This window comes from Anser cygnoides, chromosome 1 (genome assembly GCF_040182565.1).
Source record: "Anser cygnoides isolate HZ-2024a breed goose chromosome 1, Taihu_goose_T2T_genome, whole genome shotgun sequence".
In the NCBI taxonomy this organism is placed as follows: Eukaryota; Metazoa; Chordata; class Aves; order Anseriformes; family Anatidae; genus Anser; species Anser cygnoides.
This window is the reverse complement of record NC_089873.1, coordinates 147,902-170,528: the sequence shown is the minus strand read 5'-3', so window position 1 is coordinate 170,528 and position 22,627 is coordinate 147,902. Positions and strand designations below refer to the sequence as shown.

General features: G+C 47.7%; 2 protein-coding genes across 5 annotated transcripts; one reads left to right on the top strand and one right to left on the bottom strand.

Annotated features, from left to right (window-relative positions):
- The first annotated feature begins 1,411 nt into the window (after positions 1–1,411).
- LOC106048164 (olfactory receptor 5AP2-like) lies at positions 1,412–2,962 on the top strand. The gene has a single exon (XM_013200001.3). The coding sequence runs from the start codon at positions 1,786–1,788 to the stop codon at positions 2,773–2,775; it is 990 nt and encodes a 329-aa protein (XP_013055455.1). The 5' UTR covers positions 1,412–1,785; the 3' UTR covers positions 2,776–2,962.
- A 2,046-nt stretch (positions 2,963–5,008) lies between these two features.
- On the bottom strand, positions 5,009–20,940 carry LOC106048163 (hematopoietic lineage cell-specific protein-like). 4 transcript variants are annotated; one of them, XM_048074869.2, is made up of 15 exons: positions 20,814–20,940; positions 18,443–18,526; positions 16,843–16,916; positions 15,823–15,952; positions 14,949–15,059; positions 14,213–14,267; positions 12,277–12,387; positions 11,779–11,889; positions 11,031–11,086; positions 9,767–9,836; positions 9,387–9,523; positions 8,654–8,764; positions 7,860–8,163; positions 7,487–7,558; positions 5,009–7,097 (listed from the first exon to the last, which is right to left on the bottom strand). In XM_048074869.2, the coding sequence occupies exons 2-15, from the start codon at positions 18,524–18,526 to the stop codon at positions 6,961–6,963; spliced, it is 1,563 nt and encodes a 520-aa protein (XP_047930826.1). In that variant the 5' UTR covers positions 20,814–20,940; the 3' UTR covers positions 5,009–6,960. The 4 variants fall into 4 exon arrangements, with proteins under 4 accessions (XP_047930826.1, XP_047930828.1, XP_047930827.1 ...); XM_048074871.2 differs by having other exon boundaries at positions 8,654–8,761; XM_048074870.2 differs by having other exon boundaries at positions 9,387–9,520.
- Positions 20,941–22,627: the final 1,687 nt, after the last annotated feature.

Genomic DNA, 22,627 nt, shown 5'->3' with positions numbered 1-22,627 from the left:
AAAAAAAAAAAACTCCAAGAAAAAGCAGTAAATTCTCCATTGCTCACTGTTTTAACATCATGCTGCAATATATGACAGGGGCTGCACAAATGGAGAGCAACTTGGCAGAAAAGGACCTGGGGGTCGTGGTAGAATACAGGTCAAACATGAGCCAACAACGTGCACTTGCCACAAAGAAGGCTAACAATATAATGGGCTGCATTAGGCAAAGTATTGCCAGAAGGTCGAGGGAGGTGATCCTGCACCTCTACTCAATACTGAGGAGGCCACACCTCAAGTGCTGGGTCTGGTTCTGGGCTCCCAAGTACAAGAGAGACATGGACATGCTGGAGAGAGTCTAATGAAAGGTCTCAAAGATGATGAAGGGACTGGAACTTTTCACCTATGAGGAGAGTCTGAGAGAGCTGGAACTGTTCATCCTGGAGAAGAGAAGGCTGGGAGGGGATACCTGAAGGGAGGGTGCAAAGACGACAGAGCCAAGCTCCTTCCATTGGTGCCTACTGACAGGACAAGAGGAAATGGGTACAAACTGGAACACAGGCGGTGCCATCAAGAAACATTTTCTCACTGTGTGGGTGACCAGGCACGGGTTGCCCAGAGAAACTGTGGAGTCTCTCTTCTTGGAGGTCTTCAAAAGCTATTTGGACATGATCCTGGGTAAGCAGCTCTGGGTAGCCCTGGTTGAATAGATGGCCCTAGTTGGACAAGATGATCGCCAGAGGTCCCTTCCAAACTCAGCATTCTGTGATTCTGTGTTACATGCTTTGGACAGAGAAATTAAAAATGTATAAATGAATGCTAAGCAAGGATTTCTGCCTGAAATAATTTAATCATGTTATTTAACATAGTGAAGAGACAGGACAATTGTAATCAGTTGCTAAAAACGTCTTTAAAGAGAAAGGGATTTTGTGTGTGTGTGTGGCATATTCCCTTTGGCCTTGTATAATGGCAATGGAACCCTGAATAAGCATCAGGAAATATCTCTAATGTTCACTAAATGGAGAGTGACAGGAACTGATAGCTTGTGTGGGGACATTGCTGAATCCTGATCACAGGAGGTTTGTCAGAGAAGACTGAACTGTTACCCATGAGGAAAAGCTGCTCACAGATACCCTTTACAGATGCAGGCAGGCAGACATGATGGCGTCTTGTTTTGAAGTGTACAATTTCCATGTCAGAATAGCAGAGAACTACTTCCTTGAGTTCAATGATGTGCAGTACCCCACCTTGCACTCCAGCCATACCTGGTGCTGTCAGTGAAAACCAGTCCAGAACCCAGCAGCAGCTAGAGTTCTTGGCAAAGACATGCTCAGTGGCGGTTGCTACACTGGCCAGTTACCTTATTCTCTGATTCAGGAATATTATAGAGTACTAACATAGAATCATATCATAGAGTGGCTCAGGTGGGAAGGGACCTTAATGAAGTAGGGAAGCGTGCGGTCACCATAAGTGCAAACAGGAGAAAAAGAAAGACATGCTGGGTCTTCTTCAATGCAGTGGGTGAACCAAGGAAGTGTAGGTTAGTCAGGATGCACAATGGTCATGGTTTCTCCTGTGTGACTCTTGCAGTCAGGTCACCAACACTGAGTAACACATCTCTTGACTGTAAAATGCCACCATCTATGAAATACCAGTATGGGAGGCTTTCAACTGTTATGGAGATAGGACTAAAGCCATTACACCAGTGAAATCCTTGCTTTGTGGGTGGGTGTGCATCAGTCCCGTTGCTCACAATCTCCACCTCTCCCCAGTGCTTTCTGCCTGCAGACCAAACCAGCTGGCCCCATGGCAGGAGAGAACCAGACTCGGGTGACAGAGTTCATGCTTCTGGGCTTTTCCCATGGCCAGCCCTTCCTCTTCGTCCTTTTTCTGGTTATTTACCTGGTCACGCTTCTGGGGAATTTTGCAATACTTGCCCTTGTGTCCCTGGATCCCCATCTCCACAACCCTATGTACTTCTTCCTCAGACATCTGTCCTTCTTGGACATCTGCTACTCATCAGTGACAGTACCCAAGATCTTGGCAAATGTGCTACGCTCACAGGCAACCATCTCCTACTGCGGGTGTCTGGTGCAAATGTTCTTCCTGATGGCATGCGCAGGGGCCGAGTGTGCACTCCTAGCTGTCATGGCCTATGATCGCTATGCAGCAATATGCCAGCCCTTGCACTATGTCCACACCATGAGCCAGGGTGTCTGCACAGTGGCAGCTGCAGGCTGCTGGCTCTGGGGTATGTTGGATTCAGCCGTGCATACACTCCTGGTTTCTAAGCTGTCCTTCTGCGGGGCTGCCCATCTCCAGCACATCTTCTGTGATGCTCCCCCACTGCTGAGGGCAGCATGCAGCAACACCCACCCTGTCGAAGTGGCACTCCATGCTGCTAGCTTCTTTGTGGGCCTCAGCCCCTTCCTGTTTGTCATCATCTCCTACCTCCGCATCCTGGCTGCTGTCCTTGGGATGCCTGTGGCTGCTGGCCAGCACAAAGCCTTCTCCACTTGCTCTGCCCACCTGCTTGTGGTCACCTTGTACTTCGTGACAGCCAACCTGAACTACAACCGACCCAGCACTGGCTACTCGCCAGTGGCTGACACAGTGGTCTCTGCGCTGTACTGCATTGTCACCCCCATGCTGAATCCTCTCATCTACAGCCTCCGCAACCAGGAGGTGCAGAGGGCCCTGCAGAAAGCCCTGCAGGGATGGGGTGTTTGGGGCTCCCCCGGCAGCAATGCTGATGTGGTGTTGGCCCCTCATCAGCTGGCTGTAGGAAGTCTGTGATGGCAGCAGTAGGCTCGGGACTGCCTGGGAAAGCAGGGGCTGCTTATAGTATACTGTCATCACATGTCTGACCCTTGGCATATCACTGATAAGAAAATGGCAAAATCAAGTCGGGATCAAGGCTATAGTTCCAGGATTATGTATCACATGCTGAGCTCAGTACAGGACCCACCGCAGCCACATTATCATGGAATCATAGAATCATAGAATCAATCATAGAATAGCTTGGGTTGGAAAGGACCTCAAGGATCATCTAGTTCCAACTCCCCTGCCATAGCCAGGGATGCCAGCCACTAGATCAGGTTGCTCAGGGCCTCATCTAACCTGGTCTTGAACACCTCCAGGACTGGGGCATCCACAACCTCTCCGGGCAACCTGTTCCAGTGCCTTACCACTCTCTGAGTGAAGAATTTCTTCCCTATATCTAATCTAGATTTCCCTTCTTTTAGCTTACAACTGCCCACACTACCATCCCCCCATCCTATCACTGCCTGCCCATGTAAAAAGTCACCCTCCATCTCTTATAAGTCCTCTCTAAGTACTGAAAGGCTGCAGTGAGATCTCCCCAGGCCCTTGTTTCTAGCCCTCCTCTGTTGCAGAAAAGGCTGAGTGGATTGAAAGCAGGATAAGAGGAAATGTGCATGATATTTATTTATTTATATATTTATTAATATTTAAAGCAGTATTCAGGGGACAATCCAATGCAAACTGAAGCCCTCCCCTAACCCAGTGTGTTCCAGGCTAGATGCTCAATATGCCACTGTAAGAGTTGGCTGTTGGTATGTAAGTAGCATCAACAAGTCCAAGTGCAAGGTGCTGTACCTGGGCCAGGGCAATCCGAGACAGAAGTACAGACTAGGAGAAGAACTCATTGTGAGCAGCCTTACAGAGAAGGACTTGGGGGTTCCAGTAGACAAAAGGCTCAACATGAGCCAGCAGTGTGCACTTGCAGCCCAGAAGGCCAACTGCATCCTGGGCTGCATCAACAGAGGAGTGGCCAGCAGGCTGAGGGACGGGATTGTCCCCCTCTACTCTGTGCTCGTGAGACCCCGTCTGGAGTCCTGTGTCCAGGTTTGGGGCCCCCAGAACAAGAAAGATCTGGACCTGTTAGAGCAAGTCCAGAAGAGGGCCACAAAGATGATCAGAGGGCTGGAGAACCTCTCCTCTGAGGAAAGGCTGAGAGATCTGGGGGATGTTCAGTCTGGAGAAGAGAAGGCTCTGGGGAGACTTTATTGCTACCATTCAATACTTAAAGGGGTCTTACAAAAAAAGATGGAGAAGGACTCTTTACTCGGGTAGATAATGATAGGACACGGGCGAATGGTTTTAAACTAAAAGAAGGTAGATTTAGACTAGATATTAGGAGGAAATTCTTCACTGTAAGGGTAGCAAAGCACTGCAGCAGCTTGCCCAGAGAAGTTGTAGATGTCCCATCCCTGGAGGTGTTCAAGATGCATGCCTGCAGGCATGGCAATGTTTCTGCAGCTGTGCCACAGAGGAACACAGTGGCTGGAAGAGACCAAAACATGATCATCTATACTTTGGTTACCAAAAAGACACAGCAAAATTGGGGGGGGGGGGGGGGGGGGGGGGGAAGGGGGGGAGATTAAAAATCTCCAGAAATTTTGAATTAAAAATAACGTCTTACCTAAAACATAATGTGTCTTTCCCATGATTGGCAGACAGAGACTGTGATTTTTTTTCAAACAGTCTCAAACAGTAAGCAGGGATGCTGTAGTGCCCTTCAGGAGCTCATATGAGTTTTTTCTTGTCCAGGTGCAGGACAGGCCACAACAAACCTGTGAGCTACACTGGAAGCCAAAGGTGCCATAACGGGGTCCTCCACACCCCTGCTGCTGGCATTTGGCACTGTGTTGGGATGTGTTTCTGCAGCTTCTCACAGGCTGCAATGCTCAACAAGTCCTTGATTTATTCCTGATGTGATGGGACTTGCATATCAACAGCCAACTCCTATAGTGGCATGTTGAGCATCTAACCTGGAACACACTGTTAGGGGAGGGCTTCAGTTTGCATTGGATTGTCACCTGAATGCTGCTTTAAACATTAAAAATAAATGTCATGCACATTTCCTCTTATCCTGCTTTCAACCCACTTGGCCTTTTCCTCATATCTGCAACAGAGGAGGGCTAGAAACGAGGACCCTTTTCACTGTGCAAGGAATGGAGCCTACAGCAGACACCTGACACGTGATAGCATGAAAAACAGGACACAATTTTGATCACGTCAGAACAGAAGCAGTTTATTACTAGTGCAGTGCAGCAGAAGGACAGGCTCTGCTCACATGAACTCTGTTCAAATGAGGCAGTTACAAAATTTATATACCTTTAGGTTATGCAACTTGTTCTTTTCCAATCTGTGCCAGAGAAGCAGGATACGGTAAATAGCAATAGCAATGGGAATTCTTCAGATAAGGAGCCCCTAGCCTGTACATCCTGTCATGAATAATTCACTCCCTTGTTAATTAAATCGTGCTGACTGGTGAGATAATTAGCTTCAAATAGTCCTTAATTAGTGAGGCCTGCAAAGACCTAGGAGGCATAACTATTTCACTTCCATGCTAGGAAGTGGTGGCCTGACTTCAGCACAGAGAGGCAAACCACCCACCAGTACAGGGAAACGGAGCCGAATACTGGATGGAGGAACCCACCTTCATCACTGACTGGAGAACATGCTAGAGTCTTTAGGCTAGAGAAAAGCTGTGGGTCTGTTTATCCTGCACGTGTGTGCTTATTTATACTGTCAGAACTGTTAATAGGAAAAATGGAACTCAAAAATATACTACTGGCTGTATCCAGCAGCACTTATTCTGACTCATTTTCCAGAGGGAAAGGATTTCCCTGGAAGAACATTCCTCTGCTGGAATGCCTGGATGGCGACCGAAACAGTTATTAACATATTCCTTATTAAGTGAAGCCTTTTGGTATTTTTCTGTTGCTCCAAGACATATTTACCAAAGTCATTGTTCTCAGAAAATAATCTAAATTTTTTACTTCCTTTTTCAAAGTTTACCCCAGAAACAACATAGCCCTGTGTTCTTGGCACACAGGGGAAAAACAAACAAGTAATCTACTACCATAGTAGATAGCATCTACTATGTTTCATCTTCATTGACCAACACACACTTGTCTTGTTTAATGGAACAGCTCATTACATCAAAGCTTATGTCTGTTTGTAGGCAAACTCAGCAGTGTTCAGTGTGAGGATCAACTGTTCCCAGGTGCCAGCCCTGAATCTGCCCAGATAGACCCAGCTCACATTTCTATACTCTGCACTGCAAACATATTGCATCTTGCAAGTGGAAACTTCTTGGGAAAAAAGGCAAGTTCAGTCTTCACTGTGCTGTTTTCCCTTGACAACTGGGTAGGATAAGGTCCAGGGCCATAGCTCAGGGCAGTATCTCTTATTCTACAGCTGTATATTCTGGACTTAGTCCTATGAAGAAAGAAGGCCTGTCAGATAGAGGTGACAAATGGCAGTTCAAAAATAAAAGGTCCCTTCTGCCCTGACTAGATTAGTTATTTTTTCTTGCTGTGAATTGCCCTGCTGAAACAGGAACGGACACACTTCTCCTGCAAGCTTTCCAGTTGACATATGGGACAGTCTAGACAGAAAATATATCACATCCACATGTTCTGAAAACCATCCCATATAGGACTGGATGGGAAACAGAATAAAAATATCTGAGGGAGGGTGTCAAGAGGATTGAGCTGATCTCTTTTCAGTTGTGCCCAGCAATAGGATGGGAGGCAGTGGGCACAAACTGAAGCACAGGAGGTTCTGGCTGAATACGAGGGGGCACTTATATACTGTGAGGTTGACAGAGCACTGGAACAAGTCGCCCAGAGAGGTTGTGGAGTCTCCTTCTCTGGAGATATTCAAAACCTGCCTGGATGCCATGCTGCGCAATGTGCTCTAGGTGATCCTGCTTGGCGGGGGGGGGTGGACTAGATGATCTTCAGAGGTCCCTTCCAACCTCGGCCTTACTGTGATTCAGAATCCATCTTAGGCACAGGCCAAATATTTTGTCAGAAACTGCCAGTTTGCTCACTGGTACTTCTTGCACGTAGACATGCCAGGCTGAGCCAAATTAAGCTAACAATATGTAGAAGGCTGAAGCAGACAGAGGCAGAAGTTTGGAATAAGGCAGTTTGGACAATGCTGGTCTCACTGCAGAAGCTTCACATAATTTGCTGGGAAGAGGCCTACTTTGCCCCGGCACTGACCCCGCCACCAGCCTTCATCTACCATCTCGATGTGTGTGATTGTGTCATCGGGATCAAAAGAAATTTCATCATCTCCATCTGCAAAGATTGATCAGAAAACAAAGTCACAGTGTAAAGATAACCCCAGAATTAACTGTTTTTACACCCTCCCTTACCTCTCCCCAGGAGAATACAGAACAAGAAGGTTGATAAATCCCCGAGTTCATCTTATCCCATCTATTTCTACAAACAGCACAGATAGAACAGAGAAGGAGCAGGACTTCACAGATGAAAGATGAAGTGTCTATGTTCCAAAGTAAGGTCTCATTCTGTTTTTCCATGAGGAAGAAATTGAAATAACCAACTCAAAATCTTTTTGCCACTGTTGATGGTGTGAACAACCATCTCCCCACCCCACCTTGGCCAAACTCCCAGTGCCTCTCCTGTCAGGATGATTGCCTTTCCCATAGCCTGGATGGCACACCCACCTCCTTGGTAATCATAGAGAGCCACAGCACAGGTCCCAGGGCTCTCCACCTCATAAACATTGTCCGTTTCCCCTGCAGAAGACAGGATGGGTAAATAAGAAAAGAGGCTGAAAGCAACCAAAAAGATCTGGTCAGTACCACCCTCCACCCTTCTTCAGCAAAGATACCTGCTGCCTGACACACCATCCCATGCAGCTGATTTTGCATCTTGGAGCAGGGCAAGGGGCTGGGAGACATAAAGTCTCTATCAGCATGGATTGTTAACTTGACCACAGAAAATTTCAGGACACAAAATCCCTCTGGAGTCTGTCCCATACATCCACTGATGCAAACAGACAGATACACTCTCCAAGATTCTTCTCTCTGTACTCACCCACGCAGGGCTGGCTGGACTCCTCAGGAAGGATCTCCTCATAGTCCTCACCTCCATCTCCTCCACGGTTGATGACGGCATCTGGCTTTCCCAAGGGTGCTGGCAGTTCCTCATAGTCAGCACTTGCACTGATACCGTCACAGTAGTCAGAGTGCTCTAGCAGCTCCTCATAATCTCCACTGACATCCAAACTCTCACTGTAGATGGGCTGATCCTGGCTGGGAAACTTGGACAGCTCTTCACCCAGATCTGCTGGCCTTGGTGGCAAAGTGGGGGGTGTTTCCTCATCCTCCCCTTTTGCCTCCTGCCAGGAGGTAAGAAAGTGACAAGAAAGTCACCAGGAAAGCAATCACTACAGGCAGCTCTACCATGACTGCACAGCACCCAATGCAAGCAAGCCCACTCTGCTGCATGTTTTTAGTACTATCATGACACAAATAGAACATCATCCACAAAAGGAACTCAGCCATTAGGTCTGGGCTGAACTAGAACCTGGGAGTGCTGAACACACTTTCATGGCTCATGTTTTTGAGCCTATCTCACATACATAGCTACAGTCCACTCTACTGCTGCTGCAGTGACCCCATTCCAAGAGCCTGTTTTGCATGGCATAAGGTGCTGTGCAGCCATGTCCCATCACTATCCCAATATTTCCCCCTCACTCTTTGCAAAGCCTCTTCTGTGCTGTGGCTGCACCCCTCTTCTTTGTGCATGGCTACCTGTGAATCACAGTCCCCTCACAGGCTCAATCCTCTCTGCTCCCCTTTCTGGCTCCCCCCAGCCTGCCTCAGCACCTGCTCTCCTTGTGACACAGGACTGTCTTGGACAGCTCTCCCAGGGACCCTTGGTGTCACAGTGACAGGAACTGTCTCTCTGTGGTCCTTCGCTCTCTGTGGGATTTCCTGCTGGAGAAAAGTCATCAGAGCTCCTCAGTCCCTTTGAAACAGGTCCATTCCCAACCGAGCAACTCTCAAGACAATTTTTCTCACACCGAAATCTGTTCCAGCTGCCATAAACCTGCTATACAGACTGGACACCAGCAGGCCTGTAACTACTACTGGGTCTGCAGGAAGCAGACTCGAGGAGGGAATACATTAGAGAGTGTTTTATTGAAGAAACCTTATCTGCACATCAAACATAGCAACAGCGCAATGTAGAAGGAGGTCTTTTAAATATGAAGGTTTGGGTACAATCTCCAGTTTGGAAAACCTTGAATACATACTGCTGGGATGGCAATACCAAGGAGGTGCTATTGCACTGTGCTTGCCTGGCACTAAAGGCAAGGAGACTAGACCAAACCGCAGGGTGTCATGGTTGGGTGCTCACACATCCTGATCCGTGTGCCGAACCATGAAACATTGATTGAATAGCATGGTATTCAATGGCAGTCCCTGGCAGTTACAGGGAAGCTGTTTAGACAAGAGGTCACTGTAACAAGATCTGGTAGAAGCACATGGACCTCTGTGGTCCTGGGGAAAAGCCTGTTTCACAAGCCTTGGGGGACATGGGAAGATGGTCATGGCTCACCTTCTGCCGAGCTGCCTGGCACTCCTGAGCTTGACGCCTCACCCGGTCCTCTTCTGCCTGCCTTTTGCTCTCCTCGTCTGCCAATTTAGCCAGGTTTTCAAATCTCGACCGCAGGCTGCTGGTGCTGCTGGAAGCTGCTGTGGAGATGACAGCTGCTCAAGCCTGCCCAATGGCTCCTTTCCACCACCCCAAGCACCCAGGAGAAACCTGGACCTCTGCCTCTGCCAGAGAAACTTGCAATATAGTCACCTGCTTCAGTTTTTCAACACAGGCTAAATCCACAGCCCACCACAGCCCCTGCCTGCCAGTGTGCTGCTACAAAGGGCCCATGAGATTCACAGCTTCCCACCAAGCCCAGGGCTGGTACACAATTATCTCACCTGCCTCCACTGGTCTTGTTTTCTCATATGAGGAAGTTGGACTTGCCATCTCGTTAAAGCCAGCAGCACTCTGCAAAAGGAAGTGTCCAGCTTGTTAGGCAAGGCCAGTACTGAGATTCCACCAGATGGGTTTGGCTGTTGGTGACCACAAACAAGTCACAGCTTTGTTCCCAGCTATGTCTGCCTTCATCAGTAAAACTGCCACAGCCCTGTGGGAAGGGAGGCTGCTGGCTGCAGTCCTGCTTTCCAGTGCCTCCCTGCACTGCCAGAAGTATCTGCTGATCTCCAGCCAAAGGCAAGGGCTGTTCCTATAGAGAGGCAATGCTCCGAAAACTTCTAAAGGCTATGTGGAGCCAAGCCAAGGAGGTTTAACAGTGGCAAGAGGACTCCTGTATGGGACAGGAAGGCTGGGCACTCAAGGCAGGAGCGCTCACATATAATGCTGCAAACAGCTGGGGTGGTGCCTGACAGTCCTCCTCTTCCTGAGGTCCAGGTAAGTGGTGAACCAGTCCCCTGCACTCCCAGAGGTATGGGGCATGGAAGCACTTTCCTGTTGAATGCACAGCGGCAGCTGCACAACCATGAAAATGGCACCGCCCTTCAGCAGGTCGTTGCCTGCAGTATATGTACACAATAGCTGGGGCTGGAAAACAGTAAGGAAAAATGTGTGTGACTATCTGAGATCCTGATGGCTTTATGAGGTGTGAAGAGATGGCTAAGCTGTTAATTGCATCAATCAGATGTTTGTAGCAAGACACACCTCAGACTTCTCACAAGGCTGTATGCTCACAAAATTTCATTTCGAAAGAGCTATCATTGCTCATCATGACTGTATTGGTACATGTAGGGCCTGCAGGAGTAACAGACAGCAGGCAGACAGTATGCCCCCAGTACCTCAAATGGCACTACATGTACAGGACAGCACAGTTTAATTCTCTTAGAGAGTTCTTCACTGGCTCTACTCATAGTCACATCACTAAATACTACTACAAGAGAAAGCAGGTGTATGACTGGTCAGTCTGAGAGTGGAATGATTCAAAAGCAACTGAGAATGGAAAATATTCTTCCTTTCCTCCCTAGCTCCCCAGGCTGCATTCCTCTGTGCCCTCTGGCATTTACACTGGGTCAGTTCCCTCATGCCTGCAATGGTTGTGCAGTGACCAGTGGGACCTCGTCTCCATCTGGGAATTCTAAACTCCTGCAGTAGTGCAAAGAGCACTGACTAGCAGGAGGCAATAGCAGACTCCTGCATGCAGAGACTTACCTTATCTACCCTGTCCTTCTGGACCCCGTAGCGGCCTCCAAATCCTTTGGCATAGTCTGTATGGAAAAAAATGAGGCTAATTTATATTTTATAGGCTCCTCTGACTTCAGCATGCTGTGACTAGTGAAACAAGTTAGTTTTGTCTTAAAATGAACGGCACAATGTCTGGTGGCTAGCAAGCTGCATCTCATCACACAAGGAACTATGTAAAGGAGGCAAAATGCTCTACATGGAAGATTTTAAGACTGATTTTTTCATTCCTTTCAGTGAAGTGCACAGCTGTTCACTGCTGTATGATGGCAAATCTCCTTCCAAGTCACTGGGTTGAGAAGCCAGTCATGCCATTTGAGTGCAGTGTGGCCTTGTTCACTGAAGTTAGATATACAGTGCTAGAAGCATTCAAGCCATTTCCTTCCCATGTGCTCATTTTCTTTCATGAGGTTATAATCAGGACTGTACCTGACAGAAGAAAGCATAGCACAGTTGGAGAAGCCTGATTCAGGCACTTGTATTCACATGTCTGTCACTGATCCAAACAAGCTGCTCTCTAAACCCTACTCTGGCAGAGTTTATCCTTGTGCTTTGGGGGTTCACAGTGTCTCAGCTGCTCCACCTGCCTGCAATTCCACAACATGCTATACACATTCAGTTTATATCAGCTGGATCTCTGTCAAGTATGAACAGGTAGCTCTACACCTACACGTGCTTCAAGGCAATTATGCTGCCACCTCTGGCAGCATTGCTATACCTGTTTGGGATGCATGGGGTTGCACTTCCTCCTGATGGTCCCAGCCAAGAGCACTCTTGTCCTGTCGATCCCTCTGGACCCCAAACTTCCCACCAAAGCCCGCAGAATAGTCTTCAGTCATGGGGATCCAGACCATGGAATGGAGGCGAACAGAGAATGGAGGGAAAGAGAGAAGTGGCAGCACTGTGAGCACAGGCTGTTCTCACAGGAGCAAGTAGTTTTTCCTGCCCAGGACTTAGAGAGAGATGAGGACAGACAGGGAGCAAGGCCAGAGCTCTCCACTGGTGGATACATCAATAACCCTCCCTCCTCCTTGAGACACATCACCTGCAATCAGCTTCTCAGCATAATCAGCATTGGGCACCCAACAGTTCCCTTAGCATTCCACCACACATACACCAGGTTGTAAGCACCAAGCACAGAACTACATGGCCCCAACGGGGATAGTCCCAAGCCCCAATCCTGACACTGCTGCTGCAACTGGCTCCCCAAGCTCACCTTTCTGAGAGTCGTGCTTCTCCACCTGGCTCTTGTAGTCGAACCCCACTGCTGCTTTGTCCACCTTGTCCTTCTCCACACCATAACGGCCGCCAAAACCCTTGGAGTAATCTAAGGGGGTGCATGGACTGAGGTTCTACCCCAGGTATGGGGCTGGTGAAGGAAAGACTTAAGATGGGGAGGAGCATCAGGGAGAAGGATGAGTAGTAAAGATGATGGACAACACTAGAAACAGCAGGCACTTGGAGAGAATAGAGTGGAGGGCAGGGAGTACCGAGGGCCATTGAGGATGAGGGTCCATGGGAATGGGTGCACAAGAGAAGTCTGGGTCACGCCAGCAAGAGCTCAAGAGCAATGGGCAGCAGGAGACATGGCATGCACGGAGGGCAAAGAAGGCAGGTAACATGCCAAATGCAGATGAGGAGGCAGTAGGAGCTCCAGCCATCAGAACATGCATAGCCAAGACATGACTTAGGGGCCCTGAGTGCCTGGGTATCCACTCACTCACATATCCGCACAGCAAGCATCTCAACCTGTGGTCTGCCAGTCTCTGAAAAGGTCTTTGAGTAAGCCTTTGAAATCACAGAAGAAATGGCAAACTTTTGTTGTATGGCTTATATTTGCCATAGTGGAATCTCAACTTCTACACGGAAACGGCTGAGTCTGGATGCTGCAGCAAAGGCTGAAAGCCACATTTCTGGAGACATGCTACAGATCCTCTCAGTCTGTCTCTGTCTCTTCTAGAGAAGCCTAGCAAATTCAGCCTTATCAATCCATGAAGATTTTGCCCTAGAGAAACATGCATGAAAACATTTTGGATTCAAGAACGGCTCTCAGAATAATATTCACTCAATTTCATGGAAGCTCAGTCACTTAAGGTTGAATAAGAACAGAAAGTAATTATTAAAATCTGTAATTCTGAGAAATTTCTTAATTTTCTCTCACTTAAACTATTATTTACTGATTAGGCCACCACAAAACAGATCTTTTAGGAAGTTGTCTTCAGCAAATATAGATTTTATGACTGTTACCTTGATGCTAGAGTTTTCAACATTGAAACATTTTTATGAAAAATAAAGCAAATACGCAGCTGTTCAGCGTAACTTCTCCTTGCCTTGCTTCAAACATTTTCATTTTGTCCTGAGTGATTTCTGTGGTTTTACACTGCCTGACATTTCATGCCTACAATTTACTATGAGGCCTCTTATACAAGAATGTGTTAATGTAACACAATTTTGCTTGACTTATTACTTTAAGATCAACTGAAAATGCCTCAAATCTTCTTCCTTCTTTTATAATTTCCTCTGAAAAATAATGATAGCAGTCTTCTTTTCTTGGTAATGCAGCATTCTTCACATTTATGTGAAACAGTAACAGGCCTTGCCCTCTCTTCTTCTCTTGTCTGCAGAATATTTAACCTTTCATTTCAGTTCTTGCAACGTTCTTTCAGAATATAGCTGCTTTTATTTATATGTCAAAGTTTGATTGAATGATCTCCAGAACTCTGCAAGAGTTTGAGTGCTATAAAGGCTTTTGTTTCCTTATCCATTGTTGTGCCTTTTCTTATATGCCATTTTTTCAGAAATCATTTCTTATATCCTACAGTGATTGGATACTCTCTGTAGCAGTTTCTCAGAAGGACTTTTAAAGGAATGGGAGAATCATCCATTTGTCAGCAGATGTGTGTGTGGGGGTGTCCTCTCTGCTCAGTCAGGATGCAGCAAAGCAGAACAGAGAGGCAAGAGGGATGTACAGCAGAAAGGCGGTTACAGGACAGCAGGCAATGAAGCCACAATGGTGAATGACTGAGAATAGGAATCTGCAAAAAGTGACAGGAGGATAATAAAGGAGGCTGTGCCACAGCAGACAGCACAGGATATCGGGAGAAGAGAAAATGGGTGAAGTATCAAGGGACCAAACATGCCCATGGACTTGCCTTTCTGGGACGAGTGTTTCTCCACCTCACCCTTGTATTCAAAACCCAGCGCTGACTGGAACAAGAAGGGGAGGAATGTCAGTCATCCTGGGGGCCAAGTCAGATTTCATCTACCCTCATCCAGTGCCCTGGGGCCTGGCTGGGACCCTGCTCCCTGTCCTGTGCTCAACATGCAGATACATGGCCACTGCTCATCTGGCAAGGACCTCCTCAGACTTGCATTCCCATTGTCCCTGTGGCAGAATGCCCAGGAATGCAACTCAGGTAAAAGGGCCATAATCCTGACCCCACACCCTGTTAACTGCCAAAGCACCTGGGCAGTGTCTGCAGGATATGCACAGGATGGAGGGCAGCCTGCTGTCACTGGCCAGTCCTGCCGTGGCCAGTCACTGCATATGGCAAAGCTTGTGGGTTTGGAGATGAGAAACACCACAGCTCCCAGGAGCAGCGATGTCCAAGACACAAACACAGCACTGCCTGGATAGGACACTGCAAGCATATTAATGCACACCAGAGAGCCAATCTGCATAAGTATGCTGCAAGTTATCAGCTACTGTCCTGCACACAACAGGTGAGCTATGTTACCGTGGAGACCATGGTGAACAGCATACCTAGACCTGCTCCGATCAGCACATTGAAAACTGCAGCAACAATTCTAAATGTAGTAATACAAATTTTAGCGGCAGTACTCAGCGTAGGCTGCAAAAACATACTTCAGTTGCTCCATTCAACACACCTTATCAGTTCGGTCCCGTTGGATTCCAAACTTCCCACCAAAGCCCTGTGCTGCATCTGTCTGTGAGGAATGCTTCCCGACGTCAGCGACATACTCATGGCCCACAGCGCACTAAGGAGAGACAAAGCATGACATGAGCTCCTCGACACTCAGACCAGTGGGCTAACAGAGACATGGGCACCGAGTTGTTCTGCCCTGCTGACAAAACGCTTGTGGCCATAAGGAGACAGGTCCAAACTGACCACAAGGCAGGAATGTCCGAGTATGACTGCTCCCTTTTGGCCTCCTGGAAACTCTGCTTCTCACCCTGTCATCCTGGTACCATGCGAATCTACAGTGACCCCACAGACTGAATACTATTGCAGTCTTATCATCTCACTTCAGACAAAAAGGTATTAAAAGCTGAACGCTATAGAGAAGATTATGATGATGATTAACAGAAAACATAAAACATTTTATATGAGAACAAAGATAACAAAGATTATGGACCAGGGCTTCACCTGGGGGAGGTATGAGAGAGGTCTGTAACGCAGAATGTGAGTGGGGGATTATTATTCATTATTTCTCCAAGCACAAGTAGGGAACCACCTAATTTAATTGTTATGCAGCAGTTTTGAAACAAGCAGTATAAAGTCCTTCTTCACAGAGTAGTTAACTCAACTAAGGGGAATGTTGCAAGGAAGCTGTAGAGACAAAATATACAAATAGGTTCAAACACATCCTGGAGACAGACTATGGGCTAGATGGACACGTGTGAATCATGCCAGCTCTCCATTCCTTCCCTTCAGGGTCAGGCCAGAAGACAGGGATGCTGTCTCCTTGATGCAAAAGAGCCTCGTCCAATAAGCCCAGGGAAGTCCTCTACAACTGTTACCTTATCCATTCGGTCCTGCTCTGTTCCAAATTTGCCCCCATAGCCATAGGAGGCCTTGGGGCCAGTCTCCAGCTCCTTCTTCTTGATGACTTCGTGTTCCTCTGACACCTTGTTCCTCAGCTGGTGGATGCTGGCAAGACAGTGTCAAGGCAAGTCACTGTGGGATTCTGCAGACCTGTGCATTCAGCTGGAGCATCCCTGTGCCACTATGCCACCCAGAGCCCCATGCACATAAGCACACTGTCAGCAGCCACCGCGTGCCCTCAGTGGGCCCCTCTGTGTGGCAGCCACACCTGCAGCCACTGCACAGTAGCTGGGAGGTGATGTTACCGCGGGGCCTGGCAAAGGACCCAGAGAAGCAGGCTCAGCAGTTGCACCCAGTCCCTAAACTGCAGTCCCATTCAGGACTTTCACAGGAACCCAAGCTTTCCTTCTGTGTGCTGCAGTACTTCACAATGCACAAGGCAGTACCAAATGTCCCACGGGAGCTGCTAGATAGGGGTGGCTTTGGAGAGAGAAGGAGCAGGATGCCTTTACCACAGCAGAACAGCCTCGGTCCGAAGGTATTTCACATTTAACCGCTGACGGCATCACCGTCAGTCCTGTGAATTTTGCTTCTGGTGCAACACGAGCATCTCAAAACAAGAGCTTGGGTGCAGCCGGCCGAGCCTGGACGGGCAGGCGGCAGTGCCGGGCGGCCCAGGCCCGCCCCTCTGCTACCCCACCGTTTTCTGGGGCGAAGGGTGCACCACGGCTGCTCCGCGGCAGCCGGCAGGCCCCTCACGCCGCTGCCCAAGCTCTCTCGGGCCCCTTGTACCCAGCGGCCCGGCAGACAGCCCGGGGCGGGCAGCGGGGGCGGCCCTGGGTCCCGCTCCGCCCCTGCCGCGGCCCCGTCGCGCACCAGCCCTTTTTTGGCAGGTTTCGGCCCGCGGGCGAGGCCGCGGCGGCCGCTTCCCCTCACCGGCCGTGGCCGCGCCGACAGCCCGCCGCAGGCTTCCCGCCCCGCCCGGCCGCACTTACTCGATGTGCTCGGCGCGTCCAGAGCCCGCGATGGTCTTGGCCCCCCAGCGCTGCTCCTTCTCAGAGATGTCGTTCTGCAAAGCGAACCGCAGCCGTCAGCGGGCGGCGGGGCCCGCCCGCTCCGGAGAAACGGGGCTCCAACCCCCGGTTCCCCGCGCGCCGCCGGCTGTCCTCCCGGAGGACCGCGCTCGCTGCAGCCTCGCAGGGCCGGGCCTGGCTTTGCCCGAGTCCGGACGACCCGGGCTGGAGCGAGCGAAGGGGGCGCGGACAGGGCGGAGGGTTCCCGGGCACGGACAGGACGGGGCAGCGGGCGAGGCACAGCGCGGGCGGGCGAAAGGCGTCTGCCGCCCTGCCGGGCCGGCGCCTGGGGAGGCCGGGACGTTCCTTCCCTCCTCTGAGGGAAGACCTAGCAAATAAAAGTGCTGTAGAAATCAAATGATTAAGAAAATGTTAGAAAAACGCCAACATTGACATTTTACTCAAGGTCGGCTGTTCTGCTTCAATTCTTATATGACAGCAGTTGTTCTGCCTTTTTGTAGGTCTGAAATTGTATTTGACCAATTGAAGCATGAGTAAGCTCTTTCCTAATATAAAGCTAAAAGTAAGTATATACAAAATAGAATACACAGTCTCATTCTGTTGGGGCTTATTTTAAATATAGTCACAAATGGATGAATTAAGTAAAAATAATTTTGATGTCACCGATTTTTTTTTAAACATTAGTAATTTGAGGAATGTGAGAAGGGAACTTTCTCTTCCATCCCAAGCTAGAATTTCTTATTCAGAATTACTAGGCAAGACTGAATCTCCAACACAGAGGGCACTAGCTGTGTCACTGAAGAGACTGTCCAGCAAAAAACTCCCTTGGAAAGGAAAATTTCACATAGCTCAGAGAGACTTGTGATGGTAAGGCACGGCTGGCACTCCTTAGTACCACAAGGAGCAGAACTTTTCCTGTTCCCAAAAGGTTTAGAAAAAGAGTATGAAGAATGAGATGTTCTTGTCTTGAGCCATGAAAAGATTGTTTAGGTTGACCAAATACAGGAGACAACACAGTGCAGAAAAATCTTGTGATGCCATATCAACAGGTGATAAAATTGTAAATGAAAGCTAGTGTTAATAAGTACTAAAAGCATATGGGAAAAAATAATCCTGTATCTGAACAATGATGGTGCCAAAATATTCATTCAGGAATGAGTATGAAATAGGGAATTGCATGCAATTATGTAGGAGAGTAGCAAATAAGGAATTGGCCAAAAGGCCAAAGTGTGAGTAACTTATTGGGAAAGAAATAGAGAACTAAACAGAAAGCGTCATAACACTTTCTGAATCCATAGGGTTCTCACAGGCTGAGCACTTCTACGCTCTCACCATCTCACCTAGAGAATTACAAAAGATACAAGAAGAGAACAGAGCTATTTAGCGGCATGGAGCTGCACTTGTACTGGGTGACAATAACTACTGGGATTTTTCCATTCGGAGAAAAGACAGAAAAGGACAATGTTAGAATCCTGCGCCAAGCCCTCAAGCACAGCTGACAAGCATGTGTCCAGAGACAGCGAGACTCTCAGTGACATGACTTTCTATACCACACACTCACCACAAAATCGGGGTCAGTGTCCCAGTCGTCTCCCTGAGCCTCAACCTTCACCGACACATCGTGTCCCACGACCGCTTTCCACATCTGCACAGGGAGTACATTTTGTCACCTGGGGCCTGGCCTGCAGGCCCTACTGGCTCGCTGCCATGGACCTGTCATATCACAGCAGTCATGGCATAACTTGGGCTGGAGGGGACCTTTGGAGGCCACCTGCCCCATCGAGCTTGTGCCTCATACAGCACAGGGCACCCCAAAATAGTTTCTCTTGAGCCCCAGCACCTCTTTCAGCAAAACACACAGTGAATCTAAGAGTAAACCACAGCCTTCTAGCCCACCATCTTCACAGTTAAACTGTACACTTTATTTTAATGCACGTTACTGCTAGCATCCGACTATCAGATTCTGTTTTTTTCCATCATATATTGATTTTCTGTGCTCTGTGAGGTTCTTCATGCATTAACTTCCCATTTGCTAAGCACAGTCACGGCATACCACCAGAGGCTATGGCTTCCTCTGCTACCACGATACAACACATATTTAATTGAGATTGAACTCCTGAAGTCTCCTGTTTTTCAAACTTTTAATCACTGCTTAGTGTGCTAAAGACAGTTCAGAGAAAAATTGCATGTTGGTCTTACAATGCTGGTAGAGTGTGCTGTGTGGTGTTTATGTCAGCTATATAGTAAAAGCAGGAAATGGAGGCTAAAAGCATTAAGCGTGCATGGTGGGAAAGGCTGAAACTGCAGCAGTACAGCTTGTACAAGCTGTCCAAAGAGGCCTGGAGGAAGTGACAGACCCAGGAAGAGGAAGTCAAAAAAAGTAATGTGAAATCTAAAGCTCCTGAATTTCATTTTCAAGGTGACTCTGAAAAAAGATGATGAAAAAGCCCCTCCCAAACAACACAGTGTCTACAAAATGAGAAACAGAAGAAAGATTACATGGCTTGCTGGCCCATATACAACAGATCAATCATTTTCATCAGCGCTCTCACTTCTCACCTCCTATATTTCTGCCTGTGGTGTTGAGGAGCCCTGAATTGTTCTTACTGTAGCCCAAAGAAGCTTTTCACTAGGGCAGAGAGAAAGACTGAACAGGATGTGCAGCATTGTGCGTGAGCCCTGTTTCACACCACTGCAAACATCCCATAAAACAGTGAACAAACCAACAGGAGGGAAGAGAACTGCTCTTTGCTGATCCTCATAACACAGCATCTTTTTATTATGTGCTTCTCAACAGGACCAACTCCTCAAGCCCACAACAGGACAGAACATAAACTAGCATACAAACTGACCCCATGTGCCCAAGATCGTTGCTTTCTGCGCAAACAAAATGTTTATGATGAACTGGGAATGTATAGTCGCAACAGCTGAATGAATAACCTTCCAGCCCAGCTCATTGTCCTGAGTTAAATTGCCCAGACAGCACTGAGAGATCAGGGAGCAGACAACAGGAAATGAAAGAGGAGAGCAGGGATGAACCTTTCATTTGGTTAAAAAAAGCCAGACAGGCTAAGCCAAGGGAGAGTATTTAGGACCTAGGTAGGTACTGTGAAGATCTGACTTTAGGCCTTCCCCAGGTTGCATCTGGAGTTAAAAAAAAAAGTGTAATACTCCAGAAAACAGGAGGCCTGGAAACATACTCTGTGCTTCTATGCTCTGACAGCAATCCTATGACAGAACATAGCTAATAGCAAACAGGTGAAAAAGGAAGGTTGATGTGGCCAACATAGCACAATCTAACAATACATTTCATCTCCTTTTCCTCTCCCTAATTTATTAGCCTCTCTCACTCCAAAGACTTTTGAAGTTCGTGGCTCATTTTTCTTTGTGTGGCTCATTTTTGTTTGTGTTAGAACAGCAGCAATAACAAACTAGCACAGGGCTTTTCAACTCAGGGCAGCTAATACGAGCGGCCAACTCTAATGCAAGTGGTTTAGGGTTTTAAATCCTGCTGTAAAAGGTTATTGACCACTTACTCTCCAAAGCCACCCCCATGCATCTTGGGAACCATAACAAACTACAGTCTGTAATCACACCACAGGACTCCAGGCAACCTCTAAGAGACATACTACCAAGAGCAGTTCATCAGTCTGCTAGTTTGTTCTGTTCTTTCCCCAGAAGCATCCACTACAGCACAAATACAGGGTACCACTTAGCACAGCTGTACTGGATTTGGAAACTTGTTTCTTCAAAGCCTCAAACACAAAAGCAACAATGATGACAATGAATCTATGATTCTATGACCAAGGAACAGAGAAGTAAATACTGAGCATTATCAACTCACACATGCTGGGTCAGGAATCTGCTCTCTCTGCCCACCAAAGTACTACTTTTGTTGTTGATCACTTTCCACTCTCAAAAGCCAGTCTTACCTTAAAATGCCCACCAGCTCCTGCTGGCAAACTTGCTGCTTTTTGCCCCAGCACCTGATGCTAGTAACAGCTTCTAGGCTTCCGTGCGTTCTGGGTTCCTGTTTTAACTTCAGCTAACTTCACTTCCTGTGTCCCAGCCCCCAACTTTGCTCAAGTAATGAGCACCAAAACCTGCTCTAGGGTGCTGCAGTTCCCTTGCACACTGCCTGTGCTCTGGAAGGCTGACAAGGAGTATACACAGGACACAGATTACTCCGTCTATGAGTAGGGCTTAAGGGGGCATGAATTTCTTAGTGTGCAAAAAGAGAAAGAGACTGTGATCTCCAGAGTAACATCTCCTCCACAAAAAAAAAAAAAAAAAAAAAAGAACAAACAAAAAAAAACCATTCTGACAGAAAAGAAACAAAAATGTCTGAAGCCGTGGGCTTGACAATTACAAAGAGATCCCAAGAAAGCAAACTTGGTTACAGAACTTGTTACAATGCTTGGATCTGTACTTTACAGCCCTATCAAAAAAAAAAAAAAAAATCCATATAAACATGTATATCATAGAATCGTATCACAGAATCATAGAATGGCTTGGGTTGGAAGGGACCTTAAAGATCATCTAGTTCCAAACCCTCCCTGACACAGGCAGGGGTGCCACCCACTAGATCAGGTTGCTCAGGGCCCCATCCAGCCTGGTCTTGAACACCTCCAGGGATGCAGCATCTACATCCTCTCTGGGCAACCTGATGCAGTGCCTCACCACCCTCTGAGTGAAGAATTTCCTCCTAACCTCTAATCTAAATCTCCCCTCTTTTAGTTTAAAACCATTCCTTCTTGTCCTGTCAATATCTGATTGAGCAAAGAGTTTCTCTCCATCTTTTTTATAAAAAGTCCGCCTTCAAGTACAGAAATGCTGCAGTGAGGTCACCCCTGGAGCCTTCTCTTCTGTAGGCTGAACATCCCCAGCTCTCAGCCTGTCTTCGCAGGCAAGGTACTCCAGCCCCTTGATCATCTTTGTGGCCCTCCTCTGGACTCGCTCTAGCAGATCAACCCTTCTTGTGCTGGGGGCCCCAAAGCCGTACACAGTACTCCAGGTGGGACCTCACAAGGGCAGAGTAAAGGGGGACAATCACTTCCCTTGACCTACTGGCCACTCTTCTTTTAATGCAGCCCAGGATGCAGTTGGCCTTCTGGGATGCAAGTGCGCACTGCTGGCTCATGTCAAGCTTTTCATCCACCAGAACCCCCAAGTCCTTCTCTGCAGGGCTGCTCACAATGAGTTCTCCCAGTCTGTGCTCATGTCTGGGATTGCCCCGGCCCAAGTGCAGCATCTTTCACTTGGACTTGTTGAACCTCATTAGGTATGTGCATATATATATACACACACACACATAAATTAAAGCTCTTCCAGGTCAAAAAATGTAAATACCCTTAAGCAGAAATATGGAAAGGATGTAGTTAAAGAATCCTAAGCACTTAAAGACCAAACTCTTCAGTATGTTGCTCAGTGGTGGGAAGTGCACAATTTTGGAATGACTAGCATGGATCACACTGGTTCAACACCAAACTTCTCAAACCAAAACTACCTCCTTTCCAAAGTGTCAAGTGACGCAAGCACTTGCGCAGTCATTTCTATTTGACTCAATGACAAGATACTCGGGGCTTTTTGCCTAATCAAAAAAGTGGTCAGGACACATGCATCCACAATGGGAAGAAACAAAAGGTTGAAACATTCGAAACAGGAATCATCAGGTAAAATTCTCTATCTTTCATTAGGTCAAATCACAGATCTATTAGGTCAGACTATGCTTATCAGATCAGGAGAT